We start from the raw sequence: 25,790 nt of genomic DNA on the forward strand, positions 1-25,790 counted from the left end.
AGAAACGCGAAAAGTGCATGCGAGTGTAGTTTGAACTGCACTCGGTTCTCTCTTCCTTTACATGATTTGACGTTTTCACGTTAGCTCGACAGCGTGATTGCAGATTCGCGTATCGACAAACATGGCGCGCGGCAGCAGTGCTGGCTTCGACAGGCACATCACGATCTTTTCGCCGGAGGGCCGGCTCTACCAAGTGGGTAAGGATCGCAGGGATACCCGACGCGACGTCGCCAACGACGTTTATGTTATTCGTGCGGTCACTCGTCCGGATCTACCGTTTTCTCGTTTGTTCGTATACGTCGATGACTCGGCGTCTTCCACCTTCGAGCTTATAAACACTGTCATTCTCCGAAATTTTTCTGCAGAATATGCCTTCAAGGCCATCAACCAGGGTGGCCTCACGTCCGTGGCCGTCAAGGGTGTCGATACTGCGGTCTTCGCGACACAGAAGAAAGTGCCAGTAAGATAACCTCCAAAGGAGACCTCCACTTCATGTTCCATTGGAATTTCTTCATGACCGACGTTCTCAGTGTGCTCTGTCGATTCTGAGTTGGCTTGTTCTTTTCAGCTGAACTGGCTGCACTAGTTTGAGGAATTTATATATATACCGTAGCATATGAACACATACAAGACTTTTATGCTTCGATGTGCATAATTTTCTTGAATTAGTGTAGCCCATTTAGCATAAAAGAATGGGCTAAATAATATTATTTATGTTGTGTGTGTTTTTATGTAGAGGAGTACATTGTAACGTGATTCTGACTTCTAGGACAAGTTACTCGATGCATCCAGCGTCACTCATGTGTTTCCCCTGACCGAATATATCGGTTGCGTTATGACGGGTATGATAGGTGAGTTTGCATATTTCACAATTATATATTAAATTATATTAATATATATATATATTAAAGTTTACATATTAAACCTGTATATCTGAGTACACTTTGCTTCTCAACTTCTATTCTCCGAATGTTTCAATTTCTCAATTCCACAGCCGATAGTAGATCCCAAGTTCAACGTGCTCGCTATGAAGCTGCTCACTTCAAGTACAAGTACGGCTATGAGATACCTGTGGACGCCTTGTGCCAGCGCGTCGCCGACATCAGTCAGGTGTACACACAGAACGCGGAGATGCGGCCGCTAGGATGCTCCATGATGCTCATTGCGTACGACAAAGAGAAGGGCCCGTGTATCTACAAGGCCGATCCAGCCGGATACTTCTGTGGCTACAGAGCTATCTCCGTGGGCGCGAAACAAACGGAGGCGAATTCCTACCTTGAGAAGAAGTTGAAGAAGAAGCAGAATTACGATTTTGACGAAACCATACAATTGGCAATCACTTGCCTATCTACCGTCTTGTCCGTAGATTTTAAACCGACCGAGATCGAGGTTGGAGTAGTAGCCAAGGATAACCCTAAATTCCGGTAATTTACACACAACTTTAATCCTTTTAATGCTTCTCTTGAACTGTGTCCATAATGGGGGCAGTAAACCGTAAGAAATTGACCATTCATAATCGACTATTCTTCAACTATTCTTCTCACATTCGGCTATGATTGGTCAACTTCTTAAGGATTAAGGCTAAGTCAACGAGTATTTCAAGCCTTAAAAGATTGACCAATCACAATTGATCATTCTTTTATAATTCGATTGTGATTAGTCACTTTCTTATAGCTTAAAGTTTACTACCTACACCTATTGTATCCTTACATATATCGATATTATGTATTTACGTCGAAGTTTTTTTCATCGAAGGATTTCTCTATTGCAGTGTCCTGACCGAGCAAGAGATAGATAAGCATTTAACCGCGATCGCGGAGAAGGATTGATAATCTTGTATACAGTTCGCAATAAATCACAAAACGTTCTGCTTAACACATTTTTCTACTTAATATTTAAGATGTTACGCATATTGATGTAAAGGATATACATGAGTGAAGAGGACACAACGCGTTAATAAATAACACGCTCCCGCGATTGTACTTAAAATCTTTATTTCAAGCATAGCGTTAATTATCAATATAACCTTAGTCTCATAGCGCTTTAAAGTTATCCTTAATTTATTCGATATAGAAGAGCCTTAAGTGATTACTTTCCTGCCGCAGTCGCTAGTGGATTCCTTAAGACCAGGATGACGGAATCCCCACGCAGGAACATCTTTGGGATAAATCTGTCTTTGTTTACTGGTTTTGCCTGTTCAAGATGTCTACATTAATAATATTACCCAATATTTGAGGACGTTAGTATTTAGCTAGCAATAACAGAATGAGAATAATATCTTGAGCCATTAAGTTGAAAATAATCTTCAAACGATAAGAATACAGCCAAAAAATATTACTAACAGATCTGAATAACAATTATCAAAGCAATATGTTTAAAATTCTTATGAACTATCCAATTGAAAGGAGCTTTAAATTCTTTAAAAATATGTATGTAAATATCGACAAAATACCTTTTTTTTGCCTTTTCCCGTGCGTGGAAGTTCTGTCCACATCTCTTTTACATTTTCCAATACCATATTGCAGTGCCTGTCAAATGCCTTGACACGTCCCAAGAGCTTCTTGTTGTTCCTGCAATTGATCAGGACCTGTGTGTTGTTCTTCACGGACTGCGTGAGAACTGAGAGAGGCCCGGTGTTGAATTCCTCTTCTTCTCTCTTCGCTAACTCCTCCGGCGTCATCTCAGACTTCGGTTTCGTGAGAGAAGACCTAAATCGAAAACAGTTATGTCGTAAGTAACATAAAGATTCCTGAAACGCATGCAATCTGTTTATTAATATATCACGTATATATGTTTAAATTGCATATAATTAAAGAATAACATAGAAATTAAGGTTATGTGCACATCAAAGCTGTGTCTGAAACGCGGTAAATCGTGGTGGATTAGCGTCAAGAATGAATCAAAATTTAATGCGACAAATCGGAAACGGATACTTACATTTTGCAATAATAATTTCCTAATAATATTACACAAAGAGAGAGAGGGAGAAAGAACGATCACGAGTAACTCTTCACTTGCCGCTTCTGTCAAGTGCTGCAGACGCTCACTAGAGACGAATCAGAAACATAATTCCCTAGCAGTGCCGCGTCCCACATAAAAAAGAACTATAAACCATTATTTTCAAATAAAAGCGCGAAATCTAATAACAATTAGAAAAATATTTTCTTGTGTTACGCGCGCACACACACGCATTTAATATATGTTAATATTTAATAAAAACAGTATACTTAAGTGAAATGTTAGTCAATGAATGATGTGTGTCCACGAAAACGGTTCATATTTACATTCAATTGTTCTCATTGTTGGTTTCCTGTTGCAACTTATATATGTTGCAATTTGTGCACAGGGAGTCTCGCAGTTCACGAACTTAACTTTAATAACAAATTCTTGAACTAATGAGAAACCGATCTTCTTTTGAGAAAAATGACATTACATATTACAACTTTTCAATTTTCGATATTATATACTTCTGTGGCTAAGCATTGATTAAAATCCTGTTAAAACGAAATCAATCTGAAATATTATGAAAAATAACATTTATTTATTTGTCTTCTTCAGAAATAGAATTTGAAAGAGATTCTTCCTCGTCACGGTTCATAACCTGAAAATGACAAAAGTTTTTGTATTTTTAAAGAAACATTAAAAACTGAAGCCCCTTATAGATCTATCGTTAAAACGAACAGTTGCGTAAATTGTGAATCACTGGTTTTATAGATGGTATTGTTACAGTACTTCGCTTTCGTAACCGCTTCGATTTTTATCCGCCCGACCGACGTAAGGTTACATACGCTCTTTATCTGCACAAAAATACGGTGCACGTGAACTGAAAGGAAGAGACCTCGCACGCTCCGTTGATTATCAGTTATCGTAGAATTGTTCTGAAGTGACGTTGAAGCAGTTGTTCGCAGCCGTCACGCGCAAATGTCGAACAAAGGTAGGCGCGATTAACAACATTAGTATTAGACCTACAACACTCAGCGTCACTGAGCACTTCGATTGGAATTTTAATAGCTGTGCAATATAAGATGTAACATTTCTTCATGATTTTCCCTTTTCTTGAAAGAATAAATACACTTTCTATATACTTACTTACACATGTAACATGACGATGTGGCTTATATGTGAGAGAAAATTAACGTTGTAATAATATACTCGTACCTCTCACCCGGTTTAAACGTACGTACATTATCTCATGAGAGGAAGAGCAAAAAAATTATGTAATGCAACTCACACAATGTTGTGTCGAGATAAACAGGTTCTAATTTACGTTACATAACTTTGCAATACCAATGCGCAGTGACGTGTAAACCTGATAAGTTCCTTGAAAATCTACCTTCTACAACAATTTATAAATTATTTATGGACTTTCAATAGGTGACGGATCGCAGGACCAGTCCAATCATGGAACAGGCAAGAGGACAAGCAGTTCTTCACCAGAATTCGATCCAGCTGGTTAGAGGATACATATCAAAATATATTTCAGTCCTACCCCCGTTTCCAATTTACTTACTTGCTACATCATCGAAATATCGCACTTACGTGCAATTTCACAGAACATCAACACATAAGGTACAATCCGTTGAGAGGAGAATGGGTGCTGGTGTCGCCTCACCGTATGAAACGACCTTGGGGAGGCCAGATTGAAGCCAGCAGCGACGAGGAGCTGCCCGATTACAATCCTGACAATCCACTCTGTCCAGGGAACGTCAGAGCCAGTGGAGAAGTCGGTTGAATCGCGTTTAACTTGCGCACGCGATGAATGCGAATGAAGCTTTGCTTGATCACTCCCATGACAATTCCACTATTTGTGATCACTAATCCCTGTGTCACAGGTGACCCCGATATACCAGAACACGTACTCGTTCGTCAACGATTTCCCAGCTTTGCTGAAATCGGTGCCGGATCCGCCGGAGGCGGACGACGAGCTGTTTCAGATGGGCTCCGCCAAAGGCATCTGCAAGGTCATGTGCTTTCATCCAAAGTCGAACGTGACGCTAGCTCTGATGAAGGTTCGCGAGATCAAGGAGGTGGTGAAACGGTTAGTAACCAGCTGGAGTGCGCGGTCTCGTGTCGAGTGTTCGCACTCTTCGGGGAATGGAATACATTGCCGAATGCGACAGGTGGATCTTCGAGATGCTGGAGCTGGGCGAGAAGTGGCTCTGGGTGCAGATATTCGAGAACAGAGGCGCTCTGATGGGCTGCAGCAACGCCCATCCCCACTGTCAGATATGGGCCAGCTCGTTTTTGCCGAATGAAGCTAGAATCAAAGACGGATATCTCAGTGATTACTACAGGCGCAACAGGAAGCCTCTTCTCATCGACTACGTGCAGAAGGAAATCTTGAAGAAGGTGTGGGGGTTTACGGCGGTAGATGAAACGTTATTTCCCCGTTAGCCTGGGAAATGGCAACGCTTTGCGTTCTCTCTGCGTTCAGTTTGTTCGCTGGCCTTCGTTTGTCTGTATGGCTTGAACAACTTGCAGGATCGCGTCGTGATCGAAAATCGCGACTGGATAGTCGTGGTGCCGTTCTGGGCGGTTTGGCCGTACGAAACCATGGTGCTGCCGAAGAAACAGGTCGTCAGGATGCAGGACTTGTCGGACAGCCAGCAGGAATCTCTGTCGGTCATCATGAAGAGACTGTGCACCAAATACGACAATCTCTTTCAGTGCTCTTTCCCGTATTCGATGGGATGGCACGGTAAACGATAATTATATTCAGCCACGCTGTCGCGTGCTACGTTTCACGTAGTTCACGTTATCGTATCTCTGTTACAAATGGGTTCCACGATTGTAGGCGCACCAACTGGTCCGCATCTCAACAGCGATTATCCGTACTGGACCCTCCACGGAATATATCTGCCGCCTTTGCTGCGATCCGCTACCATAAAGAAGCACATGGTCGGCTATGAGCTTCTGGCCCAAGCCCAGAGAGATCTGACGCCGGAGCAAGCGGCAGCGAAATTGAGAAGCTTACCGGATTCTCATTACAAGCACCCGGAAACTAGTCTGACTGCGGAAGAAATAGGAAAATACTCGATTTAAATGTGCAACGTCTGCAAATAGAATATGTAGAATGTGAATATATGTTTATTTTTGGGAACGATAGATGTGGAGAGAAAGAGAGAGAGAAAGGAAGGAACTTACGGACTAATGTAATACACCTTTAAACGTGATATGAATGTGTGTATATATAATTCCAAAATGTGTCGGATTCTTCGGAATTCTTCGGAAAGCGGCGTTTCCTTGTATCACAAGATGCAATTGTATCGAGTCTCTTATCTTCTGTCTATTTCTATTTAATATTTTGGAAAACTGGAATCGATCTTATTGCTCCAAGCGTGAATGCCTCCGATGATGTCCTTTATGCTTCGAGCATTTTCGGCAAATACCTTTTTCAGACACCGTACAGCCCTTTGCGAGTCATTGCCACGTCTACATAGAAGATACACTGGAAAAGAAAAGAAAGAACGTACGACGAATTTTATTGCCACGTATGGCACGCACACAAAAATAAATGTCCTATGATGAACCATGATACTGTGTATGATCCTTACAATTTACTGAATGCTCCTCCTCCTGCACCTTCTTTATGCTGTCTCTTATCCGCTGCAAGTTACGGTCCTTGTCGATTTCCGTGAATGGAATATTGATGGAGTCCTCTAGACGGCAGATCTGATATTCCTCAGGTGAACGCACGTCGATCAGCACGCGAGGCTCCGAATCGTCCTTCACGATTCGATCGAATTCCTCGACCGTTACCCTCTCTTCCTTCTCGAGCAAGTTCAAATTGGGATCCTTGTCGTTCGCCTTCGCGCCACAGAACTGTTCGTAGTCTATCAACTCGCGTATCGCAGGGTGTTCCCCGCAGACGGCGCAGTCCGGGTTCTTCGGGCGCAGCCGTACGTTCATGAACTTGGTTTCCATCGCGTCGAACAGTAACATTCGCCCGGACATTACGTCCGGTAGGTCGAGCATGATTTTTAGCGCCTCCAGTGCTTGCAATACTCCAATTGTTCCCACAGCTGTGGAATGTGCGATAATATTAAATCAGATAGATATAAAGACCTCAAATGAAGGCACAAAATTGTAATAACTGCGAAATGCACAGGTTGCTCTTACCTGGACCGAGAATGCCTCCATCTCCACAGTTGGTCACAGTTTCTGGCGGTGGAGGCTCGGAAAATATGCACCTGTAGCAAGGGCCGTTGTAATTAAACACCGTCAAGTGCCCCTCGAACCTCAGCGCCGACCCGGAAACCAGCGGCTTCCCGCTCAAGACACAAGCGTCGTTCAGTAAGTAACGCGTAGCTACGTTATCCGTGGCATCCAACACAATGTCATAATCCTTTATGATGTCCAGAGCATTCTTGCTGTCCAGCTGGACTTTATATGGAGTGACCTTAACATTGCTATTCAGCCTGAGAACGAAACATTACATATAAGTAAAACGACAAGCGTAATTATTATAACTACATGTAAAATGTACTATACACATAATTATTACAATTATATGTAAAATAAGTAAAATATCAAATGACAATTTGTAAGTGACAAAAGTAGAAGAGCAAACTGTTACCCAGTAAGCAAGAAACGTTAAATCAATCTTTCAAAACGCTGATTTGATGTGAATTTAATAAACATTCTGACATAATATCTTAGAAATGTTTTTAAACTGTTATTTGATAACGTAATATTCCGAAATATTAAAATTATAGTATAAAAATTAGTTTTAAAATGTTTGAGTCAAATATTGTTAACAATTACGTTTATACAACAGAAGAAGCTACATATGTGAAAACATTACATATTGTAAAATATCATTGTAATAACGTTGTGTTAATGATTTTTTGTTTACTGAATGTTATTATACCGATTAATGGTTTCTGCCGCTGCTGTTACTTTGGCAGTACCGATGTTAGATTCCGCAAACAATACTTGTCTATGAAGATTGTTTAACTCAATATTATCATAATCTACCATGCCAATGTGACCAACTCCACTGCATGCTAAGTACAAAGTAGCGGGACAACCGAGACCACCGACTCCCACAACAAGTACAGAACTGTCCTTTATCCTCTTCTGGCCTAAGATTACACAAGACAATTGTCAGGAACGACCGACTTGCCTTCCTATATTCTACAAGGAAAATATCATACAAAAGCAACGTACCTCGCACATTGATTTCCCGCAGGAAGAGCTGTCGGCTGTATCTGAGGATCTCGTCATTGCTCAAGCCGTACTCCTGCACGACTTGCTTCTCGCGCCGCAAATCGGCCAGCTCGGCCTCCTTCGCGCGCAATGCTGCACGCAATTCGGCGATCGTTGCCTTCAGGTCTTCCTCTTTCTTCTCTGTTGACATTTTGTCTGTGGGAATGACAGTGCAAATGTTAATACGGTCTCTTTCCCTAAGTTGTACAGAAATAATTCCGCAGGAATTGCCTTTTCTCCTTATTTCGCGCCTAACCTAACCTAACCTGTATTTGAATCATCAGATAACAGGTGTGAAGCTTTGCTTGAGACGTAATCAACGTGTCACGAGCAAAGTCGTTGTGAATCAAAAATTTACCAATATATAATATGATAATCACGCATTACGATATTAAAAAGCAGATGTTTTTTTTCACTCAGCAAAAGTCTCTCCGCTCTCCGTTTAATTAATGTTCTCGTACCGGTGACACGAGATCTTGATCGGCTCAGTTTTTGCTGAAAGATGAGCAGGACTCGGTGCTTTCCATTTATACGATTCGAGTCGACACACGCCGACGATCGTATAAATGAAAAATTGGCGTTCAATGAGTAATAACGCGCCTAACCGTACCGCATCATAACCTCTCGGAATTTTGTCAACGCAACAACGTACGCGACAACGAACTCTCGAAAACGCGTATAATTAAAAATTAATTACTCTGGCGGATATCCCGCGTGGGACGTTCTCGATGATATTCTTTACACTGACTTATTAATAACGCTCGACTCAGCGTTATCGGAAATACCGCACTACCAAAATAACACCGCCGTGTGACGTGTGTGCCCTTCCACGTGTCGCGCAACGCGAGGAAGCGCGCGCCTGTATCGAGGCAACCCTCTCGGCGCGCATGGCCTCGTGGCTGTGGAGGGCGCAGGGGCTGCGCACTAGGAGGGTGAGAAGGCGAAGGTGGCGAGAAAGAGAGAGAGAGAGAAATACTCTTGGACACGAGTGCCGTCGTGCGCGCGTATGAAAACGGAGAGGGTGGCACGGAGCGGCGCAGGGACGACGGCGTGCACATTCGTCGTCGTCGGCGGCGCTCGTCGCTGGTGCTGGTGAGAGAATTATGGTGGTGCAAGCTGCTAAGGGCCGCGCGTACGATGCACCGCCGCTCGTGGTGGCGGGCACGCTGACGTTAACGCTGCTGCTGCTGGTCGATCAAGTAAGAACGACGACGAAAGGGAAGAACGCGGTGTAGCCGCTCACCCGCTTTGTCGGTGTAGTATTATTATCCCCTACGGGGAGAGACGCGTCTCCCGCGAGAGTGAGAGAACACGTTCCGCTTCTACCCTTATCCGTGTCTGCCCTTATGTCCGCTCGCGATCAATACGCGCCCGCCGCCGCCGTGCTCGCCGTTCATGCGTAAGTCTTACCCCCGTGCTCCACCGTAACTACGTCGGCCAGTGTTCCGCTTACTGGGAGTATCTCGAAATTGAGAAAATGGTTCTGATAATAAGTGATCCACTCGCGAACTCCACGACGGCCGACGCCGAGCGCATGCAGGTCCTGCGGGAAGATAATGGCCCCGATAGTGCGGGACGCGATTTCTCGGACACGAGAACGGTAAAAATCTTCGTTACGGAGCGTCTTATCTCGCGTCTTAGAGTAGAGGGATCGTTTATAACTCACCTGACAGCCGTCGTCGTGTCATCACGTTGCGGCGGCCTTGGTCGGGTCACACGCTGGCCGTGAAGCGTTTCGCGACTCCGGCAGACTCGCCGCCGACACGGGAGCTGCCGCAAGAACCGCGTCCTTCGAGTGAACGTCGTCGTGCCCGAGAGGAATCATTAAGCTACCCTAGTGGAAATATTTTGCCGAAAGCTGATACCGTGAGGTTGAGGGAGAGTGAATTGAATGTTATCGAAAAATTACTAAGCATATGTATGAAAATTAACCATAATTTTCCGTATGAAATGCAATGCAATACTGTGAAATTGGAAAGTAATAGAAAAGTTGTAAATATTGGATATAAAATTTACCAAATATATTAATTGGAAACTGCATGACCTTCTCGAGGAAGATTGTCGAAATATCGATATAATTTTTTACTGAAATATGGATGAAATGGAGTCAATTGAGATTTTCAAATGCATTTCAACAGATTTTCGTTATATTTCCAGTAAAATATTCCCATCAGGGTATTGTCGTTATTAATTCCTTGGGACAAAAGAAAAAGAGAATTGATACAAAATTATTGATATAAAAATTCAGAGAAATTTTTTTTCTTTATTTTTTTCGTTTCATAATTTTTTAACTCTACCGTTTCGATGTTTTTGTATTCTGAAGAGCATTCTCTATCCCCTTAGATCGGAGTGCTGATTTATATTTTACGTTTATATATTATATATTACGTATATATATTTGTCGTTTATATATATATATAGATCGCGTCAAAAGAACAAGATTTCTTCCTTCGAGAAATCCGTTTATTATCTAAAAGATGGGAGAAAGTTGTCGCTTCCGATGGAACATACTTTGAATGAACTCACTTTGTATTGTCTTGTTTAAATAAATATCTCTTTTTCATTAAGAAAGGGTGGAAACTTATTCCCATACCCAATATATAAATCGAGTAAGAGTCATTTAATCGAACAATATTCAATTCGGTCACTATATTTTTCGACTTAATTAAGCTACAATGGATTTACTATGTATCTTTATTATTATGAAAGCAATATCTAATTTTTCATCCTACTTAAGGATTTTATCTTTTAAGGTGTCTTCTAGGCTGTGCGATGGAGGACACGTGTAAGTTCCTCATTTTATGTACACATTATTTAAATGAGAGTACAGAACCGTTAAATACGAAACGAGGAAGCAAGACGATTAATTAAAAAGACGCACCTTTCTTACCTTTCAGCTGCTCTCCTCCGAAAGAGTGCTGTTCTCACAGCTGTTGTTACAGTGTCTTCACGCCGGTGCATCCCCATGTCTCAGAGATGTTCAATTTCTTGATTTGGACTTACTGGTATTTGTGGTTAGTGCATCTCAAGTCGTATCATTACGTAATAATAGAGTCAGAAAAGAAAATGTTACGCATATGAAGTATAAGTGGACTCGAAGATTCTAAAGAATCGAAGGGACAAAATCCTGCACAGAAAAAAGTGCTAGATTCAAGTAAATCATTATTTCAATACTCCTTAACGAATATTTACTTCGATCAGGTAAATTTTACTTGAATCAAATAAGTATTTCGTATGGATAATTCGCTTGGAAAATATTTTATTCGGAAGAAGTAAATATTATTTCGGGCAACGTAGAGCAACGAAGTGTTTCGGCTTTCAGGGCGGCGGTGCTCACAGCCTTGGCCATAGCCGCGGCGTGCGGCTTCTGGCTATGGAAGCGTCGACGTTCAATGCTGTCGGAGGACTGCGTGTCCTCGGAGAGAACCTCCACGGGCCCGTGGTATCCGCCTCCTCACTATAGCCGATGTAGTTCCTTCGTTCAGGCCTTACCACCGCCTTACAATGAGGTAACGATCGAGAGAAATCGAAGGGATTTATCGGAGAGACAGGAGGACACATCAGAAATCATCGTCACCTTCCTTTCTCTACCCAGGTCACCGCGAAACCAGACCTTTATCCGCTGGTGATCGGCTTCGACGAGACTACGGGCAAGGGGACCTCCGGCTTCGTGATGCGCTATTTCAGATCGCTCTCCCACGCGAGCACGCTGGACTCGCTGAGCTCCAGCTTCATGTGCAACATGGTGAACGAGGCGAACACCATCATTCCGCCGCCGTACTCTTGCAACAACAGCGTCGACGAGCTCTCTGCGGCGGAGTGCGAGCGCAGAGAGGCCGGCGACGTCGGCTCGGTCGTCTCCTTGACAAATCACAGGACAACCTCTGACATATCAAGCTTAGCTGCTCAATCGCCTTGCTCCCCGCCGAGGGCTACCAGCCCGACGATAGAGGTATGTTGCTGCGACCTTGAAAATAAACATTTTAACTGTGCAGTTGTCTTATCTCTCGGATGAGTCAATCGATAATCATGAAAATCAAAGGATCAAACAGTATTGAGACTTTAATAATAGGACTAATTAATTATACTTTATATATAATTAAATATTATGTTTATCCCTGTCCTTTCTCCAGTTACGAGAATTGTTGGACAAGATACAGCAGCTTCCGCACCTGTCTAACGGACACACTATTAGCACCAGTAGCACCACCTCCTCCACCGCCTTGCCTTGCCAGCAACAGCAGCAGCAGCAGCAACAAGCAAACAATGCTCCGGTCTTGTACGTGACGAGCAGCGACGGTTGCACGCAACAACGGCCTCTGAGCCCCGGTGATATCGGCTCATACAGGGTGCGGAGGACCCGGGGCAAACTGTACATGCCGCTGGGCCTGCCGAATTCGCGCAACAAACCGAAGCGGTGGTTGTCGCGCTCGGCGCCGACGACGCCCTCGGGAACGATACCGATGTCGTTCCTGCCGGGGCAGAGCAGGAGACCGTCGGAAACGGACAACAACAATCAACAGGCGGTGCCGCTGCTCGCCGAGCAGGACGAGAACGAGAACAATAACGCGGATCAGCCGCAGGCGGGCGTGCCGTTGCTCGTCGAGCAAGAGGAGGACCGACCGGCGACATGACGCACAATCCAACATTGAGAACGGTTTAAATATTAGATCAGTGGTACAATCGTGAAGCTTTCCTCCGAGAGTCAATTATGAATCTCTCCTCTAGCGTGAATCCGCGAAAATTTTCGAATTTGGAAGCATCTGGAAACGTTCACTTTTCATGAGTTCACACTGGGGAAAAAGATTCATGATCGCCTTCCTGGTGTGAACTCGTGATAAGTGGTACGTTTCCAAATGCTCTCAAGTCGGAGCATTTTTACTTCTCGGGAGTTTATGCTAAAAGAGAAGATTCATGATCGACCCTCGGGAGAAGATTTACGATCGACCCACGGACCGTGTGACTTTTCCCTAAGAGCGGAAACGCGAAATGTTCCCATTGTTCGAAGAGCTACACGACCGCCCTAAAGTCCACCCTGCGCGTTCCCGCCCTCAGAAAAAAGTTACATAATCTTTAGCCAGAGCTGTCTGACGTCGGTCTTCGTTTTATCGATGAAAGCACGAAGAAAGACCTCCGGATCCCGAAATCGCGATTAGCCGTGGCTCGTGCTTATCCAATTCTCGCGAAGGAACGGGGGATCCTGAGGCTTGTCGAATGTGTCGCGGAAAACTGTCAGGGTCCCGAGTCGGTCTTTACCTTTCGGCTCAATTCGAGGCTACCGGCTACCCGACGATTCCGAGCGTCCTCGTGTTACTTCTTGACGTTTCAAGCTGGCGTTTACGCAAGACTACCTCCCTGTGCGCCCGTCTTTTTCCTCCTTCGACGTGAGAGAAGAAAAGACGTCGTCGGACAGCTCTACCCGCCGAACCGTTCTCGCGCACGACGCCACCACCGGCCACGATCCGCGCTGATCCTTACATCCGGCGAATCTAAATATTTTTTAATACGGCTCTGGTACGCATGATGAGGCTTCTAAAACTACGGCTAGTACACACACGATAGTCACAGTTTTTCCGCAGTACGGAGACACACGAGGCGCCGTCGAGGGTGATTCTCTTTACCGAAGGACAAGCAGCCTACTTTTCTAAACGCGATATCCCGCGCAATCGGAAGGGCCGCTGCTTCGGACGAAGCAACTCGAGGCCTTGTTCCCGCGTATGTTCCCTTCCTAGAGTTCGAATCCGCCGTTGTTGTTCCTTGTAGTTGAGTGTCGTCTCAATCACGGATCTAGACATGAAGAGAGAACGGAGAATCGCTGCGAGTAGAACACGTTTTGCGCTTTCCTGGAGGAACGTAGAGGATAACGTTGATAAAGATATAACGATGTAAAAAAAAGAAAAAAAATCTCATGGTCCCTTCCGATTCTGCGGTGAGCAACCGAGGTCGAACTGTGACACGGTTTTACAACTTCTTGTCGCCTTACAGCTAAAGTAAGCTTCACTTCCTCCCAATAGATCTCTTGGATTCACGACGACGACGACGGCGATGATTATGGGCAACGTCGCGTTTTCCCACGTGGCGCGAACCCATACAGCACAGACCTCGCATCCCAGAGATGTCCCCAGACGACGACCCTGTATCTTAAGAACGTCTACGAGATGTCCCTTGGATAAAAATGTGCCGTGTGGGAAATAACCCGAGTGAGAAAAATGCTGAGGGGAAAAAGTATTAAAAAATTTATTTGTACGATATAACATTTATTTCATAGAAATTCACAGAAATGGATCTTATATCTGTCATAGATAAATTTTTACGTACATTTTTCCCAGTGTGAAGCGGCTACGGTGGTAAAATGCGACGTCTTTTTCAAACGAACGTTTCGCGTTACTATATCTCTTTCTCTCTTTCTCTTACTTACTTATTTACGAAGCTACACGCGCGCGTCGAAGGGTGAATATTTTTAATCTCGAACCGTAAGGTAAAATAAAAAAGAAACCAGATCAACGCGCACGCGGGGCGCATTCGATACATCGAAATTCATCGCAATAAGAGCGGATTAGATGGAACGAAAGTTTCGGGCAGCCGTCGGCAGCAGTTAGCAGTTAATGAGCGAAGACGAACTTTTTATTATATATATATCTCGCGTATACCTATAAGTTTTATCGATATAACGAAACGAAATGCGTCGTCCATTCGAGGGAACTGGTCACCGGAGAGAGAAGGAGTGTAGGACAATACACACACGAACACACAAACCGCGTAATGTAACGCGCAGGAACGTGAATGTGTGCAACGATGCGACATACACACACACATCATGCATAAACATACATACAAATGAACACATGAGCCAACGTACAATGCAGATTCCGTCAAGAGGTAGCCAGCGCCCGTTAGAGACTATGCAGAGACTAATAGACAAGCACAAGAGTTCGTAGCGCATAGAACGGCTGACGTTTACGATTCCGTTTAATCCTCGTGTTCCGAACGCAAACGAGGATGCCGGGATAATGGATACAAAGTGCGATCTTAGCGGCAGTAAGAGAGACACACCAGCTGAGGTGTAGTTTACATGTTCTTTACCGAATTACACGTACGTTATTTAGCTCTCTTCTTTGTTCGACGATTCGCTTCTTACTCGATACAATTGTACCCACGTAAAATACAAATTATTCTTTCAACATTTAAATTATGAATCGGAAAATATTTAAAGACATTTCATTTCATTTAAATTTAAATAAAAAAACTTTATTTATTTATTTTATTTATTACTTTACCTTTTTTTTTATTTAAACCCCACTTTCCGAAAGGAAATTCCAAGGAATTTACATTTGATGTATGGTTTTTGTATATTCGCTGTTACTTACTTGAGCACTCTTCGAGTAGCCTTAGGTGGCTTGCATTGGAACATTGTACAAGTGTGATTCCACACAACGTAGAACTTCGGATAAGTGTCGCGTAAACTATACTTTTTACATTGAAATTCACATCGCATTCACGAGCGAGATACTCGCAATCGTGTAGAAGTTGTTGAAGATCATTTGACGGTGTAATTACAAATTTTAATTCTAAGATGTAAGGCAGTCATACACACACTACATACACACACACACACACACACACACATAACGCATATACTTTAATCGTACCACATTGTTCACGTACACATCATGTACTGACATGTATTTTTTTATAAAGTCAGATACGAATAAATTCAAGCTTTTATGACGTGTTTTTATCTTTAAATTATCCTTTAATATGTACTTCGTACTTATATATACGATGCATCGAAATTTGCCAGGTTAATTTTCCTAACCTGCAATTCAATTTTGGAACGTCAGCTCTTGGAATGTGTGCGTGTACATACAATAGAAATGTTTAAATTAAGTTTATTCATTTAATACTTCTTCTAAGATCGGTTATATATAAATTCGACAAGAATAAACGTATAATTTCCGTGTTTAGTACGTATATAATTTACTCGTCTAAAAAACGCGAAATTAAATATTAAACCTGTTTTCTTTTTTTTTGTAACAAATGGTTGCGATTCACATTTTCGCTTAAAGTATCGAGTGTCCTCAAATCGATTCGATATGCTGGACTTCAACTACGAGAAAGGTCGATATTGGTACGTATCGACTTATCGAATATTCAAGTAAACGACATAACCTGAATGTTCAAAATGCGTTGTATTTCCTTTCACTGGTAAAACCGACTTTCTGCTATTGTGATTAAATTATCTTTTTCCCTGTAACTACGCAAAAATGTCCGTAAGTGCGAAACTGAATATTTTCTTATGTTCGCAACTGATTTAACGTTTTCATTCACGACTTTAACCTCACTCTATTCTTTTTACAGGCGCCAAAACAGGTAACATGTCAGAATACACCGAAGAAACACCAGAGTCATCATAGTGCTAAGTCAATTATTTGTATTTGTAGCAACAGAACGTGGAGCACAAGGAGAAGAAAAGGAAAGAGAGTATTCTTGATCTTTCCAAGTATCTCGAGAAGAATATAAGGGTCAAGTTTGCTGGTGGCAGAGAAGCTGCAGGCATACTCAAGGGTTATGATCCCTTACTCAACTTAGTACTCGATAATACGACAGAATACCTCAGAGGTAACTGTGACATGTGTAAAATATCTAAGAAGTACACCTATTAAAAAGTATATATTGGTTGCGTTCAGCAAACACAATGCTTGTCCAACAGCTGAGTAATTCGTCAACATAATTGGTTTAAATTTAAGAATCTAACAGTAAAAATATCCAATTATCAATGACTGCTCACTGATCACTTTTTCTGCTGAATGCAGTCATTGTTACCTGTTTATTAAATATTCTTCTCCATGTGTATATCAACTATAATTTTTACAGGCTTTTAATATTACACTTTCTATTGTACAGATCCTGATGATCCATATAAGTTGATCCAGGACACTCGTATGTTGGGTCTGGTGGTATGTAGAGGAACATCAGTAGTACTTATTTGTCCTGTAGATGGCATGGAATCTATTCAAAATCCTTTTATACAACAGGAGGGATAAGCACATACAAGGCTTATATGCCTTTATAATTATATCCTATTTTTTTGTTTTTTGAATGACGATATCACTTTAGCTTTAAACACCATCTTTCATTTTTCTAACAAAATGAATATAATTTATTTCGCATTAAAAAATGAAGGAAAAGTGGATTAAACATAGGAAATAAATGCGATTTTCTTATGAAAGTACACGTGTCATATCTGTGTTTACAATAAATAGTTATTATTTTTAAAACGCGCGCGGGCGCGTGTGGTTGTGTGTGTGTGTGTGTGTGTGTGTGTGTGTGTTCGTGTTTGTAAACTTATAGAGAGAATTCCTACATATTTATCACCTTCACTCTGCTCCGAATTCATTTCTTAACCATGGATATTGTTTTGGGCATTCGAAGCACGTGTGCAAATACCTGTATGACTTGAGCACTCTACTCGGTAGTTTACAACTATTTGGCAAGTCGCAGGCGACCTCAAACGACTCGAGACGCCGTTTCTCACACTGCCAGGATGTGAATTTTTCGATTTCGCTGAGAGACGTTGGTCTACGCATCCATTCTACGACCTGGTGACTCGTGACGAAGAACACATCATCCAGTCGTAGCAAATCGTCGACGAATTTCTAGTGACACAATATTACTGATTATGACCAAAGTAGAAACGTCGAAATTTCTCAAACTAGTAGAAAAATTAAACAAGTATATGATATCTAATTAATAACAATAGTCAGACGTGGCAAGATGCGATGTCTCTCTTTAGAAAAGTCGAAGAATGAGATAATTATACACGAATGTGCTTTCAGTTCTACCCTCTTACGTTAAACGCGTAGAAGTACATCGGGTTTTGGAACCACGACGCGTGAAAGTGTAGGCCCAGCGGTGCACGATTGGTGAGATAGTGCCGCTTGAAATTCAGCATGAGCATCTTGTAAATCTCCTCGCCGGATAAATCGGAAGGGCACGAGTCCACAGTGGTGCAAGTATAATCCTGCGTAAAGGTTCCGAAAGTTAGTATGCTCGCACATTGGCTCACCTGCTCGCTAACTGCCCGCGAGTGAAAACGGCAGCTTCGGTTTTCGCCAGGTACAGAGTCACAAAAGCGGACAAAAGATCCGGCGGTTAATCGAGAGCGTGTCCCATCTGTCGCGCGGTGATCACTTACACCTGCCAAGAGTTGATTTAACGGCAACTCCCAGATGCCCGGGTAGGAGCGGGTCGGGCAGAGCTGCCCCACGCGGACGCACGGATGCGACGGCCTGTAATCGAGCGTGTACGGCCACAGAGGCGGATCGGAGAACGGTGCGACGATCGAGGAGTCGTGAACGAAGCCAAACTCCGACATCATCAGGTACTGGCGATTCCATCCGACTTGCAGGAACGGCGCTCTTACCCCTACGAAACAAATGAATTTGATTTCTGTGAATGACTATTTTATGATTTATTTATAATTTACTTATATTTACACTTATACCTTACCTATTAACTTATCTATATAATTTATGATTTTTATTATAAAATTTATTTATTATATTTATTTATTTTTATATTTTTATTATATTTATCTTTATTATATTGAACATATAATTATTCAAGTTGTCGTGCGATATTAATTTTTCTAAGTCAAATTACAATTAAAATTTATCTTCACTTAAATTTTACATCAGCAATTTGAATTTATTGGAATGTAATGATATTTATGTACTTATATCTATACTTCCTTTAATTGGTGAATCCTTTCATTCCGATCCGATTTGGTCTCGATAAAACGTAGAATTGAAAGTACTGTTATACCTTTGATATCGCCGATACGGACTGCCGCGTACTTCTTGATGATGTTCGCCATCCCGACCATCTCGTCGAACCAGTCCTCGATCGTCGCGTTCCTCGACCACCATTCTTCCGGTCCGCGATGCCTGAGCGATAATTCTCGTTTTACGACGAATAAAACCGGGTTCTCCAAGGGGGAACCTCTCGGTTCTATTGATTTCTATTGAGATTAGAACCCGTACGAAATACTTACGTGATGGAATGCGCGGCTATCTCGTGGCCGACGTTCCACAGATACTGCACGTCCCTGTAATTCGTGTACTGATGACTGATGTAGAAGGTACCTCTTATGGGGCAGCCGTTGGGATTCTTCCTGTCGTCCGTGAAAATCTCTGCAACAACGCGCCCGAATTATAATATCATAAACTATAAAATTATTAGTATCATAATGCGCGAATGTGTCGAATCACGTCAATGTAATGTAACGATTTATTCAAGTCCACGTGCATACATAGATCTGTCCAGAAATCGAAAAAAGAAAAGGAAGACGGAAGACGTGTGTGATTTCAACAACGTAGTGGAAGTGAAATCTGGTCTTTCGTCAACTTACTCGAGTAGAGCTCGAAATTTTCAGCATTCACGGCGTCGTCGAAGGTGATCGTTATCATCTGCGGCACCGCGAGAGCGGTGAGATTCCCCGGGATTCCGGCTCCGTCCTCGGAACACCAACAATCCGGTGGCCGGCATTTCTGCGGCTTGCAAACCGGCGCGGCGTTCGTGTCGTGCAGCGCGTCTGCAACAGATTGATATCACTTTTCACGCCGTCGTTGCGTCGTCGTAATTATCACGTGCAACGAAGAGCGCGACTTTTCCCAGTCACGTCAGAGACGTCACGTCAGCGGAATAATGCCTCCATGGTGAAAGTGGAATGGAAAAAAGCGCCGGGCCGAAAAGGAGTACTCGGGCACCTCGCGTGATTTGAAGTTTTTTGAAATGATTTCACAAGACACAACTGGGAATGAAAATAATCCAATTTGACGGCAACTTACTCGGTAAATTACGGTAAACCAGCCGGTAATTTTGGAAAGCCGGCAAAAATGGTAATTTAGAACAAAATTATGGGAAATCAAAAATTTTGATGTAAAGCTTTAAAATGAGTAAAGCATTTTATTTAACTCGTATTTTCCATAAAATATTTTAATATTGATATTGATATATATATATATAGCACATAGTAATTAGGGAACCAGATACATAGTAAATTAGATAAACTAAAAAAAAGTTTTTATTAGGATTTTCTGAACAAAATTGCGGTACATAATTGAAAATTTTTATAAGGAACAAAAACAAAAATACTTGAAACTTTTATGCTCTCGGAGGACTATAAATAATTTCCTCTCTTTCATCTGAAAGTTTCAAAAATTATCACAGATTTAATGAGAATGTTGTTTCATCTCGTGCATTAATATGGAAAACACACCAATACAGCTTATTTGTGCGTGAAACTATAAAAAACGACGAATTTTACCAAAATCAACAATAAATTGCCATCTTACCGTAAATCTGCCGTGAGTAATCGTCACTTTGAATCTAATGGTAATTTAATATCTTTAAGACGCGCAACAATGGAAATCTATCAGAAAACATCGTTCTCGTTTGCGATATAGTCGAGAGGAAGCAACGTTTGCGACAATATCTCTTTCCCTTTGATTCACATGAGCCATTCCGAGTTGAATTATTCATGCTTCTTACCGCACCATCCTTCGTCAGAGCCGTCGGGACAATCGACGCTGCCGTCGCAGAAGTAGAGGGCCGGGAGGCACGTGCCGTCGCCGCAGGCCAGACTCTTCTCCTCGCACTGGCCGTTCTCCAGCAACGGCCTCGCCGGTTGGACATCTACGAGAAGCTTTTAAGATTTCAAATCACCATTCGGTATACAGTGATGATACTTGCTACGAGATCGGGAAATGAGAATCTCTACCGCGGGAAATCCGTGTGCACGTTCGCAATTTCGCTTTCGTTTACGACGAGATCATGTAAGATCCGCTATTTGTTTGGCCAAGTCGACGCGCGGAGGCCGTAAAGTTCAACGAGTCTTGCGCACGTAGGAAGCTCGTAAAACACGAGATTCGACGAAATCCTCGGAGCGACGAGTTTGTTGATTCTGATAAGCCGGCGGAATCGACGACGTAAACGTCGTAAAATTCCTGCATGACTGATCCCGCGCCCGGAGCCGTCGGCTACAATTAATATTCGACAAAAGCCGATGCGCGAAACGCGAGAATTCGGCGAAATTCCCCGACGAGTTCCCGCCTCTTTCTTGCCAGATCCGCCAGAAACTCGCTTATGTATTTTCCACTCCGTGTATATCCCTAACTTTCCAAGTGCTCTTTACCGTGTCGTAGAATTAAAGGTTTAACATGATATCAGAATTTCGACTCGGGATTCGACATTTAATCTTCGCCGAACTTCACTCTGCAGATCGAAGAGAATCTACAGAACTACGGAACGATCGATTCACGCGGATAAAGATGAATTCATTCATCGAGACCGGGTCACGCGGACTGTCGAGAGACATCGCTGTAGACGCGTTTCTAATTAAAGATTCAATGGCCAAACACGGGAATAACATTAACTCGTCACTACGTATGGATTTTCCGGGAGAAAGTACGAGATTGCGTGTGTAACACTCGATCGCCTTCTTACAGGTAGAAATCGACGTCAGGTTAAATGGCCGGCGTTTACGCTCGTTTACGCTCTTACCGTCACGCGGCTCGCGCGTTCACGCTCAAGTAAATCCGCGTGTAAATCTGCGTATACCTGAGGTTACATCGCAGTTGTCGACGTTCGCCTTGAAGTCGCAGATCTGCCTGGAGACGTCGAAGAGGAGGCCCTGCGAGCACTTGAATTCGAACACCTCGTTGTCTGAAGCACAACGATGAGGCGTGAGGCGTTTTTTTCTTTTTTTTTTCGAATCCTTTCAATATATATCATTTCTCTCACGAGCAAAGAAGCGGCAAGTAATTGTAACTTGCGATGTAATTTGTCTTTCGAACGCGGGAACGAACGCAGGAATACTCGCGTGTACACATTTACATATAACGGTTAAAGTTTGTTTTTGAGTGAATTTTTTGCGCGATTTTCGCGCAGTTACCTAGGCAGAGGAAATACTTGGCGCACTCCGCGGGCGACCAGATGCTGTGCGACGGTGCCTCGGGATTTCGGTAGAACTTATTGTCGTCAATGCAAGGAACCCCCCCGGATTTTCCTTTCTCCGTCGTGGCGTTGCCTGAAAAACCATTCGTCCGAGTCAGATTTTCGTCGCTTCCAAGTATATCTCAGCAGCGTTCTTTCGTACAGAATTCAGACCAAGTACTCCAGACAGCACAATGTCCAAAATCCGGGACACGACAAATGTCTTTCAGACGTCTCAAAAACGACTTAAAGACGTTTTATATCACGATATCTTAGAGACAACTTGAAGATCTCTGAAAGATGTCTTACGTCCCGATTTTGGACATTTGTATTATCTGAGCGTACGTTTCGCTATTTTTGACGGAAGGAGACGAATTTCAATATTTCCAAATGGAAGAGCGAAAACAGGCTTCCACAGGATGTGAGGAAAATGCATCATTTGCGCTTGTATTTGGAACGAGCGGAATGTGCATTATACTGCTGAGATGGGCTGGTAGGAAAGGCTTTCATTAGGTGAACGTGCTCAGAGATCGAAACGATTACAATAACTCACTGGCTACGGAGATTATTTTCAGGCGCGCGACGATACTTTCACGATTCGTCCGGTCGTTCGGAAACGGATATCTGTAGCGTGCCGGCGCACACCCGTTGGAAAGAGAAACCTCAGCCTGGCTATTAGCGCCATCGTTTTCACCCGCACGCAAAAACGGAAGTGAAACTTCCGGCGACGCTCAAAACCAATTCCCAAATTTGCAATTTTCACTTTCTTCCCCCTTTCGCTTTTACTCGCTCCCTCGCAAAAAAAACCCGACGAACGAGCCGACCGGCTCGATATAATTCCGTCGACGTGAAGTATCGGTGCTGCAATATATTGTTTGTTTTTCTTTAATTAATGACAGAGATGATACCAGAAGTTTCAATCGGACATTACAGTAAATGAGAACGATGCGTCATTTTCTTTCTTACAGCATCGCGAAGCGATGAACTCATCCAGATCATATCGTTTTCAGCGTCGGCGAAAGAACAAAAGAATCTGACTTTGAAGTTTGCATCTTACAAGAATGTAAGTGTGTTATGGCCAATCTCTTTCAGTAATTGTCGTCTTTCACTGAGGAGACACTGTCGACATGAAAAATCTGACAAACCTATTACTCAGTTTACACATAGGGGAGGCTGGGGCAAGTTGGCTAATCGATTATTTTTGTTATTTTCTAACAGAATACAGAATCGAGCAAGCAGAGATTTCAAATATGTCAAAGATAGTTATAAAATCGCTATTTGCTCGATTCTGTAGTCCGTTAAAAAACAACAGAAATAACGTTAAATTAAAAAAAATGTTAAATTCAAATAAATAATTACTCCTTCGAGCAAATCTTTATTTGGATCAAGTAATACTTGATTAAAGTAAATTAACCGAGTAAAATATTCACCCGATCCAAGTAAAATTTACTTAATCCGAGTAAAGATTTGCCAATGAGTAATTATTCACTCGAACTTGATACTTTCTCCTCCGTGTGATAAATATATACAACTCATCGCGCGACGTCACACCGCGAGTCAATAAAACCGCCAACGTTCGACGACGCCGAGTTTCCATACTTCTCCCAAGATTCGCGGTTTGTGCTAAAGAAAACAGAGAACGAGAATCCAAGGCAGTCTTCTCCTTCGATTCGCCGCGAACTCACCGGAAACGGCGAGCAGCGCGATCAGCGCGAGACGCGACCTCATGTTCGATGTACCTCGCGCGACGGACGCGCGCGTCTACGCGGCTCTCCTCCACGCGCGACAGCTTGTACTTTCGAACTGACGGTATACCGGCGAAAACATGCCTTATATGACGAGCCGGTGGCCGCGCCGATCTCCTGCGGATCGGCTATTTTCACTCGTCTCCGATCGGGAAGACGTTGCCGCCGCGCCCGTACGATTCGACGCTGTTTAATCGCGACGCCGATCGTTCGGCGAGGAGAGCCGTCATTACCCACGATCGATTAGATCCTCGATTGATCTAACGGGCCGAATGATGCCGAATGAGAATATAAGTCTACCAAAATCTAGCAAAATATATTCGGCAGAAAAATGTATGCAGCAAAGAGTCAGTAGTTTCGCTTTTACCAAAGCTTTTTTTTTGCTTCAGTCTCGTCTTACTCCACATTTCTCTACAGATCGGTGATGCGTGTCTGCGACGAAGAGGGGCGGGTGAGATAAGAAATCATCGCGCGGAGATCTCGAGGAAGATCGAATAATCGGAACGCGTCGTAGCCAGCGGCAGCTAATTGTCGTGTATTTATAATTTATCGGGCAAACTTTCGGGCTGTCGGATCACGAGCACTTGGGAGACTTTCAATACCGAGACGCGAGTCTCAAGCGGCAACCGTGAAACTCGATTATCGAGTTTAACGACGAAGGCTGCGGGAGATAATTACCTGCGCGCGAGACGCACGAGAGACGTTAGATCGGAGGAATCGATATAACGGCACGTTATCCACTCCAGTAAGCGAAAGACGTCCCGGGCAACATAAAATCTAAAGTCGAGACATAAGAACATAAAGAAGACTTAAAGATATCTTTTAGACGTCTTATATCCCGATTTAGATAGATGTTATGTTGTCTGTTCTGAAACATTGATTTGATATGGATTTTACAAATTTTGACGTAATATTTTATAAATATATTTAAACTGTTATTCGATAACGTAATATTTTCAAACACTAAAACGATGTAGAAATATTATTTTTTTACGTTTAGGTAAAATATTGCTAACAATGATGTATGCAGCATTAAAAACTATATATTCGAAAACGTTACATGGTATAAAATATCATTGTAATAACGTTATATTAATTTCTTGCTTACTTGGACGTCGATTGGTTTCCTTTTCTTTATTTCTTTGCTCTCTTAGCTTTGCAACCGATCGCAATTCCCGGCGTATTCCAAATTTCAAGGTCGACACCTGGCGGCCGATGGGAGCAGATCAAAGGCATTTGATCACTTAATCCGGGACGTGCATCGTCAGCGGAATCATTGAACATTATTTTTGGAGCTCTCGTTGTCTCTCAGCGAGTGCGAAAGCGACGTCGAGCCGCAACGTGTAAACAATAATGGCCCGTTGATTTGACTGATGGACGGCGACCAAGACCGCGATTTTTCGGCTCTTCCCTGCGGGAGTGGAAGAATCTTTCGCTAGTCTCTCGTCTCTCGCGAATTTTGTACGGTACGAAGAGCCGAATTCGATCGAGTTGCGAGGAAGGAAGGATAAATTCGCGATGTAGACTCTCATGGATTGCTATCCAAATAAAAACGTGGTCTAGTCGATCTTACGCCCATTTCTACTACCGTCCCAGCGAGAAATGTCAAATTGACGTTAAATCAACGTTGAAACAACATAGAAATTACATCGAATCGACGTCGTCAAAGTCATTTCTCGCTGGGATGGTTTCAATCTAATCGACGATTAACTCAACGGGATCGACAATCGCATTGATCGGTTCAGATAATTGGCCAGTGCAATTGGCTCAATACCATTGTGTTAATCGTCGATAGATTTAAACCACGACAGTGGAGACAGGCGTGAGTCAAAAGTTAGTAGC

At 42.9% G+C, this 25,790-nt stretch overlaps 7 protein-coding genes across 15 annotated transcripts; 4 read left to right on the forward strand and 3 right to left on the reverse strand.

Moving 5' to 3' along the window:
- Positions 1-21: 21 nt before the first annotated feature.
- LOC106747762 (proteasome subunit alpha type-6-like) lies at positions 22-1,875 on the forward strand. The gene is made up of 5 exons (XM_014625640.1): positions 22-197; positions 366-460; positions 770-851; positions 995-1,424; positions 1,772-1,875. Exons 1-5 carry the CDS (start codon positions 122-124, stop codon positions 1,827-1,829), a joined length of 741 nt encoding a protein of 246 aa, XP_014481126.1. The 5' UTR covers positions 22-121; the 3' UTR covers positions 1,830-1,875.
- A 102-nt stretch (positions 1,876-1,977) lies between these two features.
- On the reverse strand, positions 1,978-3,044 carry LOC106747763 (probable small nuclear ribonucleoprotein Sm D2). The gene is made up of 3 exons (XM_014625641.1): positions 2,938-3,044; positions 2,453-2,708; positions 1,978-2,193 (listed from the first exon to the last, which is right to left on the reverse strand). Coding segments are annotated over exons 1-3 (363 nt in total). The 5' UTR covers positions 2,940-3,044; the 3' UTR covers positions 1,978-2,088.
- Positions 2,645-6,066, forward strand: LOC106747761 (probable galactose-1-phosphate uridylyltransferase). 3 transcript variants are annotated; one of them, XM_014625639.1, is made up of 8 exons: positions 2,645-2,730; positions 3,730-3,934; positions 4,375-4,452; positions 4,554-4,723; positions 4,833-5,038; positions 5,121-5,349; positions 5,482-5,698; positions 5,795-6,066. In XM_014625639.1, exons 2-8 carry the CDS (start codon positions 3,922-3,924, stop codon positions 6,040-6,042), a joined length of 1,161 nt encoding a protein of 386 aa, XP_014481125.1. In that variant the 5' UTR covers positions 2,645-2,730; positions 3,730-3,921; the 3' UTR covers positions 6,043-6,066. The 3 variants fall into 3 exon arrangements, with proteins under 3 accessions (XP_014481125.1, XP_014481124.1, XP_014481123.1); XM_014625638.1 differs by having other exon boundaries at positions 2,647-2,730; positions 3,715-3,934; XM_014625637.1 differs by lacking the exon at positions 2,645-2,730 and having other exon boundaries at positions 3,188-3,934.
- A 3-nt stretch (positions 6,067-6,069) lies between these two features.
- Positions 6,070-9,038, reverse strand: LOC106747760 (adenylyltransferase and sulfurtransferase MOCS3). 2 transcript variants are annotated; one of them, XM_014625635.1, is made up of 6 exons: positions 8,906-9,038; positions 8,170-8,364; positions 7,871-8,084; positions 7,120-7,418; positions 6,555-7,022; positions 6,070-6,448 (listed from the first exon to the last, which is right to left on the reverse strand). In XM_014625635.1, the coding sequence occupies exons 2-6, from the start codon at positions 8,357-8,359 to the stop codon at positions 6,297-6,299; spliced, it is 1,323 nt and encodes a 440-aa protein (XP_014481121.1). In that variant the 5' UTR covers positions 8,360-8,364; positions 8,906-9,038; the 3' UTR covers positions 6,070-6,296. The 2 variants fall into 2 exon arrangements, with proteins under 2 accessions (XP_014481121.1, XP_014481122.1); XM_014625636.1 differs by having other exon boundaries at positions 8,670-9,038.
- Positions 9,039-9,186: 148 nt separating this feature from the next.
- Positions 9,187-15,432, forward strand: LOC106747800. Of its 2 annotated transcripts, none has more exons than XM_014625714.1 (6): positions 9,187-9,407; positions 10,962-10,993; positions 11,106-11,222; positions 11,531-11,717; positions 11,804-12,160; positions 12,342-15,432. In XM_014625714.1, the coding sequence occupies exons 1-6, from the start codon at positions 9,312-9,314 to the stop codon at positions 12,840-12,842; spliced, it is 1,290 nt and encodes a 429-aa protein (XP_014481200.1). In that variant the 5' UTR covers positions 9,187-9,311; the 3' UTR covers positions 12,843-15,432. The 2 variants fall into 2 exon arrangements, with proteins under 2 accessions (XP_014481200.1, XP_014481199.1); XM_014625713.1 differs by lacking the exon at positions 9,187-9,407 and adding an exon at positions 9,428-9,808.
- A 912-nt stretch (positions 15,433-16,344) lies between these two features.
- On the forward strand, positions 16,345-17,338 carry LOC106747616 (U6 snRNA-associated Sm-like protein LSm7). Its single transcript, XM_014625302.1, has 4 exons — positions 16,345-16,478; positions 16,567-16,578; positions 16,650-16,827; positions 17,113-17,338. The coding sequence occupies exons 1-4, from the start codon at positions 16,473-16,475 to the stop codon at positions 17,250-17,252; spliced, it is 336 nt and encodes a 111-aa protein (XP_014480788.1). The 5' UTR covers positions 16,345-16,472; the 3' UTR covers positions 17,253-17,338.
- A 226-nt stretch (positions 17,339-17,564) lies between these two features.
- On the reverse strand, positions 17,565-24,615 carry LOC106747613. Of its 5 annotated transcripts, none has more exons than XM_014625299.1 (10): positions 23,889-24,615; positions 22,163-22,297; positions 21,829-21,933; positions 20,761-20,904; positions 19,619-19,801; positions 19,262-19,400; positions 19,033-19,154; positions 18,404-18,633; positions 18,059-18,229; positions 17,565-17,864 (listed from the first exon to the last, which is right to left on the reverse strand). In XM_014625299.1, the coding sequence occupies exons 1-10, from the start codon at positions 23,929-23,931 to the stop codon at positions 17,586-17,588; spliced, it is 1,551 nt and encodes a 516-aa protein (XP_014480785.1). In that variant the 5' UTR covers positions 23,932-24,615; the 3' UTR covers positions 17,565-17,585. The 5 variants fall into 5 exon arrangements, with proteins under 5 accessions (XP_014480785.1, XP_014480782.1, XP_014480784.1 ...); XM_014625296.1 differs by lacking the exon at positions 23,889-24,615 and adding exons at positions 22,549-22,693; positions 22,757-22,843 and having other exon boundaries at positions 18,059-18,633; XM_014625298.1 differs by lacking the exon at positions 23,889-24,615 and adding an exon at positions 22,549-22,741.
- Positions 24,616-25,790: the final 1,175 nt, after the last annotated feature.

This window comes from Dinoponera quadriceps, unplaced genomic scaffold (genome assembly GCF_001313825.1).
Source record: "Dinoponera quadriceps isolate SergipeBrazil2010 unplaced genomic scaffold, ASM131382v1 scaffold1395, whole genome shotgun sequence".
In the NCBI taxonomy this organism is placed as follows: domain Eukaryota; kingdom Metazoa; phylum Arthropoda; class Insecta; order Hymenoptera; family Formicidae; genus Dinoponera; species Dinoponera quadriceps.

Coding starts and splice junctions, on each gene's coding strand:
- LOC106747762 (XM_014625640.1), top strand. CDS start 122: ATGGCGCGCGGCAGCAGTGCTGGCTTCGACAGGCACATCACGATCTTT. Junction 461..769: donor CGACACAGAAGAAAGTGCCA/GTAAGATAACCT, acceptor TCTGACTTCTAG/GACAAGTTACTCGATGCATC. Junction 1,425..1,771: donor AAGGATAACCCTAAATTCCG/GTAATTTACACA, acceptor TCTCTATTGCAG/TGTCCTGACCGAGCAAGAGA.
- LOC106747800 (XM_014625713.1), top strand. CDS start 9,686: ATGGTTCTGATAATAAGTGATCCACTCGCGAACTCCACGACGGCCGAC. Junction 9,809..10,961: donor ATTTCTCGGACACGAGAACG/GTAAAAATCTTC, acceptor TTATCTTTTAAG/GTGTCTTCTAGGCTGTGCGA. Junction 11,223..11,530: donor TGGACTTACTGGTATTTGTG/GTTAGTGCATCT, acceptor TTCGGCTTTCAG/GGCGGCGGTGCTCACAGCCT.
- LOC106747761 (XM_014625639.1), top strand. Junction 4,724..4,832: donor ACGTCAGAGCCAGTGGAGAA/GTCGGTTGAATC, acceptor CCTGTGTCACAG/GTGACCCCGATATACCAGAA. Junction 5,699..5,794: donor GTATTCGATGGGATGGCACG/GTAAACGATAAT, acceptor CCACGATTGTAG/GCGCACCAACTGGTCCGCAT.
- LOC106747613 (XM_014625296.1), bottom strand. CDS start 22,642: ATGATGCATTTTCCTCACATCCTGTGGAAGCCTGTTTTCGCTCTTCCA. Junction 22,298..22,548: donor TCCGTCAAAAATAGCGAAAC/GTACGCTCAGAT, acceptor ATGGTTTTTCAG/GCAACGCCACGACGGAGAAA. Junction 20,905..21,828: donor CAACTGCGATGTAACCTCAG/GTATACGCAGAT, acceptor AGCTTCTCGTAG/ATGTCCAACCGGCGAGGCCG.
- LOC106747616 (XM_014625302.1), top strand. Junction 16,828..17,112: donor TACGACAGAATACCTCAGAG/GTAACTGTGACA, acceptor TCTATTGTACAG/ATCCTGATGATCCATATAAG.
- LOC106747760 (XM_014625635.1), bottom strand. CDS start 8,359: ATGTCAACAGAGAAGAAAGAGGAAGACCTGAAGGCAACGATCGCCGAA. Junction 8,085..8,169: donor GCGGGAAATCAATGTGCGAG/GTACGTTGCTTT, acceptor GTGTAATCTTAG/GCCAGAAGAGGATAAAGGAC. Junction 6,449..6,554: donor GGAGGAGCATTCAGTAAATT/GTAAGGATCATA, acceptor TTTCTTTTCCAG/TGTATCTTCTATGTAGACGT.
- LOC106747763 (XM_014625641.1), bottom strand. Junction 2,194..2,452: donor CGGGAAAAGGCAAAAAAAAG/GTATTTTGTCGA, acceptor CATCTTGAACAG/GCAAAACCAGTAAACAAAGA.